Genomic DNA, 15,237 nt, shown 5'->3' on the forward strand with positions numbered 1-15,237 from the left:
GAAACATGGACTCTATGGCCTCCCTTATTGGGAATAATTAGTACAGGTTTAGGCAAGCCATAGCAGAGCATCACAAGGCCCAATAGCTATACCCTTAGGAACACATAAGATGATGCTAAGTGAAATGAACTCCATGTTATGGAAACAAGTGATATATCACAGTTGTAACTACTTTCAACGTCCTATGTGTATGTGTAGTTTCTATTATTGATGATGTTCTTGTATCATCTTCCTATGGTTGTACCTACACTATCTCTGTAATCTTATCTGAGTATATTGGAAACCGTGTTTACTGGTATTGGAAGTAGGAAATTCAAAGGGAATATCAAATTTGAGAGACACAGGGTAAAAAAAGAGAAATAACTACAAAAGCAATACTTGCAAAACTGTTTGGTGTAAGTGAACTGAACACCTGGGGGGGGGGAGGGAAAGGGGGGGAGGGAGGGGGGCATGAGGGACAAGGCAACAAACAGTACAAGAAATGTATCCAATGCCCAACGTATGATACTGTAACCTCTCTGTACATCAGTTTGATAATAAAAATTTGAGAAAAAAAAGAAATAATCTAAAGACAAAATACATACATTTTAGCCAACAAAAAAAATGTGTTTTTACTTAGGTTATTGTGTGTTGTTTCCTTATTTTATATTTCAATGCCTTCCATTCTTAACTTTATTGTTTTCTTCTTCTCAACTTTTTATGGGTTTATTTTGTTGGGTTTTTTTTCTATAGCTCAAGTTATATCTTTAATTCATAGATAATATGCCTTCTGCTTTTCTAATACATAAATTTACTTTCTAACAATTTTTCTACTAAATTGTCTTAGCAATATTTTATGTTTTGAAATGTTTATCCTTACATCTAAGTATTTTTAATTTCTATCAAGTTCTCTTGGCTCCATTGCATACTTTTATGTTGAAAATGAATAAGGTATTTTTAACATAACTTTTTTCACTTATAACTTCTTTGGATTATAGCTCAAGAATATGGTTTATGAGAAGCTCAACTGTTGATTCTTACATTTGAACAAGAGGAGAGTGAATGAGACTATTAAAGTTCTGGCCTGGAAACAGGATTCAGGACATGCAAACATGAAAAGTTGCCAAACAAGAACCAATGGTTACCAAGAAAGTGATGGGCCAGCATGTTTGGAAAGAGAGCACATAGAGGAACCAGACACAGAGTGTCAGACTACCATGACCAAGAGACATGTAGATTACTGGCTTACATGAGAAGAAAAAGAAATAATGGTTTGATTTGATGAAACAACTAGCAGAATCTCCAGCTGGTAATATTAAAAGGGAAGCTGCTTGAAGAGTAGGAGTTAAATGAAAGTTGAAAACTGAAAGGATAATTTGTTCATGGCAGGGTGATAGGAAAACAGGCTGATTAGGAAGAGAACCTTCAGAAACATGCAAATTTGCAAGGGAAAATGTTAAGAGTTCAAAACAAAGTTATACAAGAGAAACTAGCAACCTAAACTGTTTAAAAGGTCTGTCAAGAAATAGTAAGTGGCCAACAATACAATTTATGTGACAGAAAACTATACCTATAACATGCAGTAGGAGAAATAATACAGTAATGAGAGATCTAAAAGAGAGCTTGTGATTATTCAAAATTAGTTAGAAGCTGGGTACCAGAGGCTCACATCTGTAATCCTAGCTACTGACAAGGCTGAGATCTCAGGATCAGGGTTCAAAGCCAGTCCATACAGAAAAATCTGAAAGACTCTTATCTCTAATTGACCAGGAAACAGCCAGAAGTAGAGATGTGGCTTAAATAGTAAAGTGCCGGCCTGCAGAACAAAGCCAGCAAAAGTGCAAGGTCTTGAGTTCAAGCCCCAGGGCTGGTATACACACACACACACACACACACACACACACACACACACACACACACACGCGCGCGCGCGCAAATACATACACATAGCATAAAAACAATATAAAACAATAATATCTTGAGTATCTCCTAACTTCTACCTTGACTCAATTGCACCTAAAAACATAAAATGTTTCTTTTAGATAGAGTTCTAGGGCTATATATGATAATTGCACACTCTTAGCCTAGTATCTAAAGGACTAACAGGTCATGTAGTCCAGAATTTGTGTTTATACACAATTCTTTCTTCTTTTTACACTTTCTTCTAAAAAGTTATTGTAACCATAGAGAAAACATCAACAAAAAGCCCAGAGCTGGAAGCAAGTATGGAAAATCTAAAGACAATCATTGCGTGTGGAGCAATGATCAATACAGGGTGGTCTTGGTGCTGATGGCAAAGAATGGATACGAGGTAATGAATTCCAGGTCTCACACCCTGACATTTACGCCAGGACTGCTGTAACTCCCTACTCTAGTCTTTCTAGATTCCAAGCAAATATCCAACCCAACCACGATAAATCTAGAGGGCAGACTGGACTTGGAAAAGCCATTCAGTTTAGTTCAAGAAGATCTGAATCATATTTGCTTACTTGTTCCTGTAAATTTTATACTTAATTTTAAAATATGATTTATTTAAAGGGAGCTAAACTGCTTTGTTTTCATTTCATGCATCAAAACCTAGCATTTAGCATTTGAAAAAGAAAACCTTGAATGTTTATTTTCAATCCATCCAGCCTAATCTGGAAATTTTTATTTAAAAGAGAAAAAAATTGAAACAGAACTTGGAACCTGAGTAGCTTCTGAATGGTCACCAAGCATGTTCTCATTATCAGCATCAGAACCATGAAGATGAAATATTTACTCTCAGAGACTTGAAACCACCGTATTAAAGATGGATTCTGAACAGTTAGAAACTTCAAGCCTTTTTTTTAACTTAACAATTTTAAAGTTTAATTTTAAGCCTTCTAAGCACTTTAGAACAAAATGATCAATATTTCTATGTATTTCTATGACTACTGTATATTGGATGCACCTGTAACAAAATACATGCAAATATTCATTCATTCAACTTGGCTTACTGAACCATTGGAGTAACTAGATGGGTGCTGAAAGGTGAAAAAGGGGAAAGAAGGAAATAAACAAGTAAACAAATAATGACAATATATTAGAGAAAATCCTAAGGAAACTAACTTCTGTAGGAGTTTCAGGGAAGGCCACATGGTAAAAGAGCAAACGCCAGTGTGTATAAGAGGCAGGCTGAGAAGGGCAGCCCAGGTGAAGCAACAGCAGCCCAGGTGAAGCAAAAGCAGGTGCAGAGGTTCAAAAGTCAATTCCTATTCAAGTAGCAGGACACAGTACCAAAGGACAAATCCCCAGCCAAGAGAGAACAGCTAGCCTGTCATTGCTATTGGGCTATGAATGGCTTCAAAGCTGGTGAGACTCTGGGATTTATTTGAGGAAGTAGAAAGCCACTGAAGAATGTTAAGTGACATCATTTAATTTATATGTCTACACTTCCACTGCACCATGAAGAATGGATTGGAGGCAGGCCGAAGATCAAGGAGAGGAATCCATTAATAGGCCAGTGCGGATTCCAGGCAAGAAATGCTTTCAGACTCACCCACGAGATGGTGTTGAAGGTGGAACAAATGAGTCAGCTGAAGATACATGTTAGAGGTGGAATCCATAGTTCTTACTAAGGGACTAGAGGCAAATAATACAGGAATGAATTGAGGATGATTTCTAAGTATCTGGCTTGATGAAGTGGGGACAGGGTATTTCCCTTTTATTAAAATGAGAGATGTCTGAAAGAATAGGCTTCAAGAGAGAACAATCCAAAGCTTAGCATGCACACATATCTAAAATAGATTCAGATAAAGAAGTCTGGCTGTGCATAGAACACAGTAACAGAAAACAAGAGGCCATATAAGCAGAATTAGAAGTGGGGAGGGCAGGTTCTTAGTATAGAAATGGTTATATCCACATGAGTAGATGCAGATAATAGACAGAGAAAAAGAGAAGGCCCAAAGTGAGAGCCTCAAAGAACCGGTGTAGTTAGAGGACAAGCTCGGAAGGGGAAACCTCAAAAGCCAGAAGAAGACATTCAGAAGAGTCGGCCTCTGCCTAATGCCAAATAGATGATGATGACACAAAGGTTTTCTCTCCATCTTGAAGACCAACCATTGGCAGACAGAAGCAATAACAGCTCCATGGGGAAGTAAACTGTGAGAAAGTATATTCAACAGTACACTGCCCTGTGCTCACATTACCCAGGATAGAGCTTCAATGATGATTTAAAAAAGAAGAAAACACTGGGTCAATTGGGATAAAATATGAGTAGTGATGCTATAAGTAATACCTATCTTCTAAGTTCCAGTACTGGGTCAGGAGCTTCCTACATGGAAAACCTCTGGGGTCTGGGTGTCCTGCCACACATGAAGAAAGCTCTAGGAAGGTCTCCGGCATACATGCAAGCTCTATGCCACCAATATGGTGAGGCATTGCCCTACAAAGAGCTGGCATTGCAGTAAGCATTAGGGCTAAGATTGAACAAATTTGTTCCAAGGAATTTAGAAGAGGAAATGAGAACGTGAACAGTTTATTATGAAACTAGCAATTTTTATGTAATTTTACCATATGCGCGAAGCATTTGAGGAGTAGGTGGCTACTTAATGCTGGGGGTCAGATCACAGAAGGCCTTCTAGAGTAGAGGATATACAAACATCATGAAGTATGGACAGCCTCATGGCAGGTGAAGGAAAGCCAATATGATAGAGTCCTTTGGTGGGAAAGACAGGCAGGACTTAGCAAGATACAGAGTCTATCTATGTGCAGATCAAAGAAATCAAGAAAGACCGAAGAATTAGGAAAGAAAGGGGAAACATCAAAATGGAGAGATAAAGGTTAAAAGGTGAACCAATGCAACAGCAATACTTAAAAGCAATATGTTGTAAACTAACTGTACACCTCAGGGTGGGGGGGGACTGAGGAGGAGGGAAGGTGGAAGAAAAATGAGGGAATAGGTAACAAGTTTGACAAGAAATGTACTCACTATCTTGTGTATGTAACTGTAACCCCTCTGACATCACTTTGACGATAAAAATAAAATATTTAAACAGGTAGAGAAAATTTGTTTAGAGGCCTAAACCTGAAGGATCATAAGTGACACTAAACATGTTATTGTATTATTATAGAAATTATTATTGTGCTTTCCAATGGAGAATGAAATGCAAAGTACCTTTGATACTTCGAATAGGAAGGTGCATGCAATTTGGATTTATATTCTGGAATGGTTGTTCTCATATTTATATAGAGAACAAAGTCAGGGGCTCCTGACTACAGGTGCCAGAATGATCAGTATTTCATTACAAGATGACTGGAGGACGGACTACAAATGTGGTCAAGGTGCTCAGCAGGGGCGGATTCAAGAAATACTGATGAGTTAAATAAAGTAGAGATGGCTTGGTGGCCTTAGGTAGAGAGGTTTGGTGTGAAGGGAAAGAAAGACTCTTAGAGAGATCACAGAGCCACAAAGGAAAACAGAAAACATAAGAAAAGTACCAAGTTTAGAAAGATGATGAGTTTAATTTTTAACTCACTGACTTGGAAGTTTGTGGATGGTCCAGCAGACTGCAAGATATATGAGTATGAGGCTCAATGAAAAGACCTTGGTCAGAGAAACTATTGTTTTAAATTGGTTGCTCCAGGTACAATTTTTGCAAAATTAGTTCACTAACTCTACATCTGGTGAGTACTGACAAATATTCCACCACAACCAAACAGCAGAACACTCTGTCTCCAGAGTTTCCTCCTGTCTGTCCCCTTGGAAACAATACTTGGGAGAGTTATCTACAGCATACGAAGTGACAGAAGAGGAATGGTTGAGTCCACATGAAGGGAGTATGCAAAGTGAGCATGGCTTACACCAGTAGGCACAGGAAGGCTAGGAAACACTCACCTAGGTCAGGAAGGGAACCTGGAGAGAAGGTAGAGCTTGATAAAAAAGGAAACAAGGAAGAGAGATGTATCTGGACTTCTGGTGTGTAGGGTAACATGTCTGAGTCTGACAGCCTATGTAGTCCCTTCCATATGTCCCTCTCATGACAAAAAGACAACAAGCCTTACAAGAGTGATTTCAATGGACTGGTGGGGAAGGTGTGAGTTGAAATAATCCCTTAGAGAAACCTGGGAAATAGCCTGGGAAAACGAGGCAGAAGGACATGTGCTTCCAACATCTATCACCAAACTTCACAATCATGAGGCAACAGTTTGAGGTCCAGATGGGGCTGTGTTTGACCAGACGGTCAGGTCAATGTCCATGAGTCCAGAAGAGCGAACATTCATTCACCACATCATAAATGTCAGGAACCCTGCAAGGCACCTCATGTGCAGAAAAACCTAAGATGGGAAGTGTTCTTCCTGTCTCAAATTTACTCCACCAATTATGCACACTGTCGGTTATGTGGACATTTACACCTTACTCAACCTTTGTGGAGAAAAGAATGAAGCTTCTTCAATAGTTTATTCAAAACAAACTCTCCACAGCAGATTTAGGTTAATAACCATATGATCTGGACACAAAGAAAACAATGATTTTACAAATTCAGAAGGCAGCATTAAGCAGGAGAAATGGTGTTCAAATTTAAATATAAATGTAGAGAAGAATAAGTACTATATAAAACCATACAGTCCCAAAAATGGATGAAAGACAAGATGTGTGACACTCACAGAAGGCTAATTGTAGGCAGCTGTCATGTCGTGAAGATATTTAGAATTGAACTGTCTTAATTCAGTAGTCTATTATCAAATAATACTTTTCAGTCTTTCACAGATGCATGTGACTGTCTACAAATATCCTTATGTGATCATAAGGCATAATCCAGGAAAATCTAACCTTTTGACACTATACGTACCCCTCTTTTATTGTCACCTGTGGTCTTCCTTTGTCTTTGCAAAGCTTAAATTTTTAACAAGAAGAGGAAATACAAGTACCACCGACAATTAGAAGTCCACTGGTTCCGTCCTAGCCACATTTTTTAATTAAGACATATTACTAAATAGTATATATATGACTTTGGCTAAATTAATATAAACTTTTTTTAATCTGGCAAAAAAAAATTCACATACAACTCATAGTGAGAAATCACAGTTCAATGAGACTAATCAAGAATGGATAAGTAGGGGCTGGGGATATAGCCTAGCGGCAAGAGTGCCAGCCTCGGATACACGAGGCCCTAGGTTCGATTCCCCAGCACCACATATACAGAAAACGGCCAGAAGCGGCGCTGTGGCTCAAGTGGCAGAGTGCTAGCCTTGAGCGGGAAGAAGCCAGGGACAGTGCTCAGGCCCTGAGTCCAAGGCCCAGGACTGGCAAAAAAAAAAAAAAAAAAGAATGGATAAGTAACACTTATTGTATGTCATTCTTTGCTAAGGTATATGTTTAGGCTTCTCTATGGAATACTCTGTATATCTCATATGTTACATATACAATTCTATGACTTAAGTATAAAAATTAATTTTAAGATAGTAATAATGAAAATATTGAAAAATTTACAGAATTCGGGGGCTCTAAACAAATTTTTGCAACTGAAACTTAACATCTTGTCAACAGAGGCCATTAGTGCAATCTGTTTTTCACACAGAGGTATTTCATACAGAGGTATCCCGCATAAAAAGGCATTTAGACTCTTGCTAAGAATTATAAAACTGCCATTTTTAAGACTAAGAGAACTATTTTAAATACTGCTATGTTAGTACAGGATATAGATAATATTTCTAATTATCCTTAAGAATTTGTGTGTGACTAAATGCCTGACCATTTTTAAGGATAAATTCTTCTAGTCAGGAATTAACTAGGGCCAGACTCAAAGATAAAATACCTGTGGTCACAGTTACTCAGGAGGCAAAGGTAAAAAGAGGACTGTGGTCTGAGGCAGACACAGGCAATAAAGCAAGACTCAATTTGAAAAGCAAACTAAAAGCAAAAAGGACTAACTAAAGTGGTAGATGTCTTCCCTAGCAAGTACCAAGCAAAGCAAAGGAAAGGAAAGAGTTCTGACCAAATTAATGTACAAATACTATTCATACGCCCTTATTCATTATTAAAAATATTTCATCTCAGTTGATATTATAGCACACAGCAATTTATAAGTATGAGAAAATACAAACCATGAACAAATAAGGACAGGCATATATCCTGTAACAAATGATATTAACAGAGAAGAATTCAGGTTTGCTTAGTTGGTTGTTTTCTTTTTTTCTGCCAGTCCTGGAGCTTGGGCTCAGGGCCAGAGTGCTGTCCCTGGCTTCTTTTTGCTCAAGGCTAGCACTCTACCACTTGAGCCACAGTGCAACTTCCAGCTTTTTCTATATATGTGGTGCTGAGGAATCGAACCCAGGCTAGCACTTTACCACTAGGCTATATTCTCAGCCCAGGTTTGCTTAGTTTTAAATGCCAAATACAACATTCTCTCCTTCTCTGTTTCTCTCTCACACGCACACATATGTAGTCATTTCAAATTACCTATACATACTGCTTAAATGAAGTATAAATATTCAAAGAGGAGAAATTGTCTGCATAAATATCCTGAGATTTTTTATTCTTCAACATCTGAACCCAAGACATCTTGAAGGCAATAGAAGTTCGAATATGGTCATCTTATAAAGGACATTACAGATTTATCTAATTTTCTTTGCTAATTTATTTAATTAGCTTAGGTAATGATATTGTGGATAAATAAGAAATATCTTTCTTTTAGAGAAAGGTTGCAGCAATGGAGGAGAGAGGAAAGCTATTTCTATGTGATAATTCCTATCTGATAAATATTCCTACCTGATAAATCTACATGGTGACTGGGAAAAAAAATCCTATGCTATTTATTGTATTCTTTCTTAAACTTTCTACAAGCTAAAGCCCTTCTGAAATAAAAAAAAGTGTGGGGAAAAATATGTCTCATGATTAAAAGTACTATTTGTTTCATAGGAAACTACTCTATTGGATGCAACACACAATCCATTATCAAAACCCTTTACCTCCAGCTGTCTTCCCCAGGTTGAAAGGGTTTTGTTTATTTAAACGAGAGGAAAGTACAGATTTATGTGGGCAGAGAAGGAAAAAGAGCTTCAAAGTTGAGGTGGCTGCCTGTCACACAGATGTCACACTGGAGAGGACGGGCTCTGTGGTGCCCCCTCTGCTAGCCTTACCAGCAGTCTGATGACTATCTGTGGGAAGAGGCAGGGAGCCCTCCAAGAGGGTTTGAGTGCACAGACAAGATAAGGAAATTCAGCTACTCAGACTGAAGGGACAAGGATCTCCCTGGGGTTTTCATTTGGATGGATCTCTAGATAGGGGTGAGTAAGGAAGTGGAAAGAGCTATTACAAACCAGGTGATAAAGCAGAAAGAAATTATGTTAAAGGAGCCCAGCCTCTGCTCAGCTCCAAGCAATGACGACTTACAAAACTATTTCCTTGTTAATGAACTCATGTCTCATACTCATCGTGGCAGAGAAAACATAAAACTACAGTACTCTGCAACTGAGGAGGACGAGTAAAAAGAGAAAGAAATACCAATTTTCAAGAAAGTGAAAACTCAGGGATAGTGTCTTGAAAAGGATAATGGCTGTGTGGTATTTAATAAGTGTTGGGGCTGTTTAAAAAATATTAAGTATTTTCCTCACTACCCAGAAGACAAAGAAAAACAGTAAGTGTTGACAATGCGGTATTAAAAAGCCATCCCTACCCAATTTATCACCCACCAATATGTGGATATTCTTTTTAATTAACTCCAAACCAGCACATTGGCTCATACAATCCTATTTTTGTGTCATTATCTCTCTGCCATGCCACACAAGTCATAGCTGGGGATTTCAACTCGCAGTGAAGCTACACTGAGATTCCAGATCTCAGTGGTGCTGGCATGACTGCTGGTCTCTTCAGTCATAGAGAAGACAATATCCTAGGGAGACTGGAATTAGTCCTATTTTGCACCATTCAAGCCAAAATGCTGCTTATCATGAAGCAAGTAATTGCCTGCTAATGGCTATGGGGAGAGAGGGGGGAAAAATGACAAAAACATTGCATCTCAAGCTAAGCATCTCTTGGCACATGACAATCAATAAGGCTGTGGGAAGTGTGAGCATGAAGTGGGACACTTTCTGGAGGAGGATAAATAGCAAACGTTAGAAAGGCAAGTTACCTCATCTGACTGGGAGGGGCTGATTCTGGGCATGGGGGACACTTGTGGCGTTTTCAACTGTGCACTGTTGCTGTCTGGCACAAGCTCTCGGTGCACGGTCTGGATGTGGTTCTGGAGTTCGCTTTCACACTCAAACTTCACGTTGCAGCTGGAGCAGCGTGTCTTCAGTCCCCCTGCCTTGCCTTTGCCCTCCATGGCACTCAGATTCTCATTCTGGCCTAAGCCTGGTCTGTTCGTACTGGGCGGGAGACTGATGCCTGGGCTACTGCTCTTACTGAGGTTCACACAGCCAGCACACAGACCATAGGGCAGACCATTGATGTCAAGTTTCACCAGATCCTGCTTGGAACGGAATTCTTTGAGGCAAGATGCACACTTATACAGTTTCTGGACATGCTGGCCACGCCCGGTGTTCTGGACAGCAGACCCATTCCCTGTCTTTTGCATGTGGAATGTCCCGTGGATTTTGAGTTCCAAAGTAGAGGTCACAGTCTGCATGCACACAACACAACGAAAGCCCGTGAGGGAATTCCTCAAGTCGGGGTGCATTTGGCAATGCTCCAAAAACTCCTCTTCACTCTGGAGAGGCATCTTGCAGATCCGGCAGTTCCCCGTGTCCAAGCTCTTACTGTGTGTGACTTTGTGTTCAGTGAGAGTTAAAAGGGAGGGGAACCGCTCTCCACAGATCGGACACATGTAGTGTTTCACAGGGCCTAAGTGGGTCTGCATGTGTTCACGGAGGCCATTTTCAGAGAAGAAGGTTCGAGAGCACACGTTGCACTTGTAATTCCCTTTAATGAGCTCAGCTTTCTTCTTCACGATGGCGCTTTCTCCGGGTCTGATGTTGTGGTCCCTCAGCTGGTGATTCTGCAACAGGGTTTCCATGGTGTAGGCTGCACCACAGATGTCACACCCATACATAGGCTCGGAGCTGTCCACATCTTCTTCACTGCCATCATGACTGTTGTGGGACTCCTGGCTATTGGTCAGCAAGGTCTGCAGCTCCACTTCCTCCTTCTGCACTTGCTCAGAAGCTCCATTTGTCCCACAGTTGGGAGTTTTGGTTTCAAACACACAATGCTTCTCCCGCAAATGCTTCTCCAGCAAAATGATGGCATGGAAGGCCTTGCTGCAGAACTTGCAGTTGTATTTCTTACTGTGCGTGGTGATGTGGCACTGGAGCTCCACCTCAGTGCCGAAGGACTCACCACAGAAGATGCACTTGTGCACCTTCCCTTGGTTTTCCAGGTGGTTGTGCTTCACGTGCAGCTGCAAGTCGGTCTCGTTGCGGAAGTCCCAGTTGCACGACGTGCATCGATATACTTTCTTCTCATTACTGTGCTTCACGGCCAAGTGCAGCTGGATGGAGACCTTGGAGTCGAACACTTCCTGGCACAGGGTGCAGCGGAAGAAGACGAAAGTGTGCATGTCCAGCAGGTGTTTCTGAAGGTCATCCACTGACGTGAACTGCTTGTCGCAGCTCTCGCAGATGTAGTAGGTGGAGGTGATCATAAAATGAATGGTCACATGCTTCAGCAAGGATTCTTGGTTGGGGAATTCCTTGTTGCACTGGGGACAAGTCAGTTTTGGCAGCACGGTGTCCAGATGAGTTTTGAGGTGAGTCTGAAAGCTGTCAAGGGACGCATACTTAGCACCACACTGATTACAAATGTACTCCCCAGCTGGCCGTGCAGGTGCGCCTCCGACGGCCTGCATCATCTTAAGTGATGTCTGCTCGATGGCCACAGGTGACAGGGGGCTCAAGGCCCGGGATTTCTTCCCATTGTGGATATAATTCAGGGCCAAGGGAATGTTTTTGTGATTCTCTTTGATGTGCTTGTTCAGTTTCAGAACACTGTTGAATATGGGTGAATTCGTACAATAGGAGCAGGAATAGACTTCGACCACTGGTTCTTTCGGAGTTCCAAGCACAGGAGACCCAAAGCGGGAGCCACTGAGGTCACAGTGGACTTGTCTTATGTGCTCTTCCAAGGAAGAGTCTGTGAGGAAGCCCATGTAGCAATGGGGACAAAAGAACGCATTGCTGTCCTTGGCGGCAGGGTTGGCAAAGCCGTGAGAACAGCGGATGTGCTCCTGGAGGGTGTTGAGGTCATTGACAACTTCAGAACAGAAGTTGCATTGGTAAACTATGGCAGGCATGGCAGAAACAATCAGGCCTGGGTCCTGAGCTTCGTGCACTTGCTTAACATGTTCATTTAGGTTATAGAGTGAAGGTAAGACCTCCAAGCAATACTGACAGATATGGGCCTGTTCTGGCTTATCTAAATGCATAGTTTTCAAGTGAATCTGCAGAACTGCAAGACTCGAGAATAACTGCTTGTTGCAGTAAATACAGCTGTAAGTCACTTTTGCTTGTTTACTGGAGGGGCCGGTCATGTCAGCAGCCTGTTGTGCAGCCCTCTTCCGCCCTCGACTCTTAGGGATTGGGGGGGCAGCCTCCACCATGGTTGAGCTGTCCACTGAGAGGTTGGAATCTGGAGTGGTACTGGACACAGAGGTGTAGCCCACTGTGACCAGGGAAGGGCTGTTGCTGTGGTTGCAGGATTCCGGTTGCTGGTGACTGTCCATGTGGCTATATAGTTCCTCCACGGTGTGGAAACTCTCCGAGCAGATGCTGCAGGAGTTCTTCTTCTCCCCGCTGTGCACCTGCTCCATGTGGTTGAGGAGGGAGGTCTCCTCCATGAACAGCTCATGGCAGTAGACACACTGGAGGGCCGCACGGTCCTCGTTGGGGGAGCACTCGGGGTGGCACTCGGCAATGTGCTTCTGGAGGTCTTCTGGGAAGTCAAAACCTTCCTCGCACTGACTGCACTTCTGAGTGTCCTTCATCTTCCAGTCCTCCATCCTGGAGCCGGACTGGGAGCCGTCCTTGTTTCTCTCGTGAACCTGCATGTGTCCGTGTAAGGAACTAGAAGAAAGGAACCCACGGCGGCAAATGGCACATTTATATGGCTTGTTAGATGTGTGAGTCTTTAAGTGGATCTTCAAGTGGTCACTTCGGGAGAAGGCAGCATCACACTCGCTGCAGTGGTACTTCTTGTCACCGGTATGCAGCTTTATGTGGCGGTCACGGCTCCGCTTGTGTTTGAACAGCCGACTGCAGTAGGTGCATTTGAAAGGCAGCTTATCACTGTGACTCTGCTCATGGTGCTTTAGGTAGCTGAGGCGGCTAAAGGATTTGTCACAGAACTGACAAGGGTAGGGCAGCCCAGGGCCACCTTCTTCCTCTCCGAAATCGCAACCTTCTCCATGGCTCGGGGAAGTCTGATCCTTGCTGGAAGGTGAGGAGGCAGGCCAAGAGCAGGTAGGATCATCTTCAACGTCCACTCCATCTGCAACAAGAACAAAGCAGCATTTCATTGAGAGTTCAGGAGCAAGTCCTTTGTGCCATTCCAAGGGGCACACAGAGTTGAGCCACCACGGACCTTTCAGGAAAGGGGAGGAGAGAGAACATTTGTGTGGGACATCTTCAAATCAGAGCCCCAAGTTTTTATTTGACTCTTTCCTGGGCTGTAAAACTATAAAAAGATATTAAAGAGTTCCATGTCCAAATTACCCTTTTATTACATTTTTTATCATTCTTCCTTAGTACAAAGGTATATATTACACATTGACAATTTTATTAAAATGCAGATTTTAATATATTTAATGTTTCTTTTGTATTCATTCTAAAATGATTTGCATAATATGTGAACATCTGAAGAACCAAATGAAAAGAGGAAATATTACAGGAATGATTTAAAATTAATACAGTCAACCCAGATGTCTAATATTTAATAAAAAATTCCCTCTGCATTTTGCTTGTTTTTCTATAAAAAGGCAATTCTGAAGACCAAAATCTTTTATGGAGTTCTTATTGATATAGACCTTATTGCTTTCAGCAAAAAAATATTAAAAAGTAAGCACATGAAAGAAGACAGAAAACACAATAATAATTATGTCTTGTGTAATGAAAGACAACCAGGATTTCTGCAATAACTGAAAGATTTGAGTACCATAGGCCAGAAAATGGATTATTAAATGTTAGGAGGTACTGCTAGATATTACATGTAGCTGGGATCAGCAAGGATCAAGGAAAAATGAGAGTTTCACAAGGGCCAGGTTTCCACAGTGTATTTTGTTTGGAAAGTTCAAGAGGTGGCCCACCATTTCTTCCTTTTGTAAAAAGCCTCGGCGGCCTGAACTTCCTTAGCTAAACAGAACCTGTACTTTGAGGTGAGCAGAAACAAAGCAACTTGTGAAAAACTGGAAACAGGAAAAGTGATAAATGATTATGGTAAATGCTGAAAGATTTATGAGTAACAAAGAGAAGACAAACAAGACTGGGAGCCAGATATAAACTTAGCAGGTTATCCATAAAGGAACTCTGCTTCATTTTTATATTAGGTAGGCTGCTTAAAAAAAAAAAAATCTGTGTTCTCTTATTTCTGTTGCTTCTTACCATCCAAACAGGCAATAAGATCATCTCAAAACAGGCTGTAAAACCTCCAATTTTGCTTCACAAAATGACCAATCACTCAAAATCAGAAGGAATTTTAAAAGCACACACACACACACACATACACACACACACACTACACTCACACTGCACTCACACTCTCCAAGAAAACAGGTGTTTTTTTTCAGAAATTCAAAAAAGTAAAGACCCTAGTGTTTCTGTGGGAATAGTGGATTCCATTAGCGTATTCTTAGAATGGACTAAGAGTCATCAGTGAGAAGAGGTTCGAAGAAGTTTTTAAATTCTTCAACACTGAAATTTGCTGGCAGCTACATGATGAACATAAAAGTAGAGACAGGCCAGAGCTATGAAATGAATTCCACGTCTGCTTTCTTTAAGGTAACAAGATTTTACTAGATTGTCAGCCTCTTCCTTATCCACAGGAAACAGATGAGGATCATTCCTTTCCTGCATCTAGAAACTGATGACAAGACCATCTCACTATCAATGCCAGATGGCAACCCTCTCACCCTGAGAAAACAACCAAACACCATTGCTGGATCCCTGCCCACTGCAACAAAGCTCCGACATCCAAGTTGGAAACCACATGCTTTTGCATCCTCCTTTATGTGACTCCATACCAAACCTGCTTCCAGCTTCAGAAAGGCTTCCATACTTGAGGTGTGATTTCTGATTGCTATTTAA

General features: G+C 41.1%; 1 protein-coding gene across 3 annotated transcripts in view; it reads right to left on the reverse strand.

Moving 5' to 3' along the window:
• Positions 1–15,237, reverse strand: part of Znf521 (zinc finger protein 521) — a 284,266-nt gene that overhangs the window by 154,920 nt on the left and 114,109 nt on the right. For all 3 annotated transcript variants that reach the window (XM_048363476.1, XM_048363475.1, XM_048363473.1), the window contains one exon: positions 10,074–13,426. In XM_048363476.1, coding sequence (XP_048219433.1) covers positions 10,074–12,986 — 2,913 coding nt within the window. In that variant the 5' untranslated portion in view covers positions 12,987–13,426. The remainder of the gene's footprint in view (positions 1–10,073; positions 13,427–15,237) is intronic.

Source organism: Perognathus longimembris, chromosome 15 (genome assembly GCF_023159225.1).
Source record: "Perognathus longimembris pacificus isolate PPM17 chromosome 15, ASM2315922v1, whole genome shotgun sequence".
In the NCBI taxonomy this organism is placed as follows: Eukaryota; Metazoa; Chordata; class Mammalia; order Rodentia; family Heteromyidae; genus Perognathus; species Perognathus longimembris.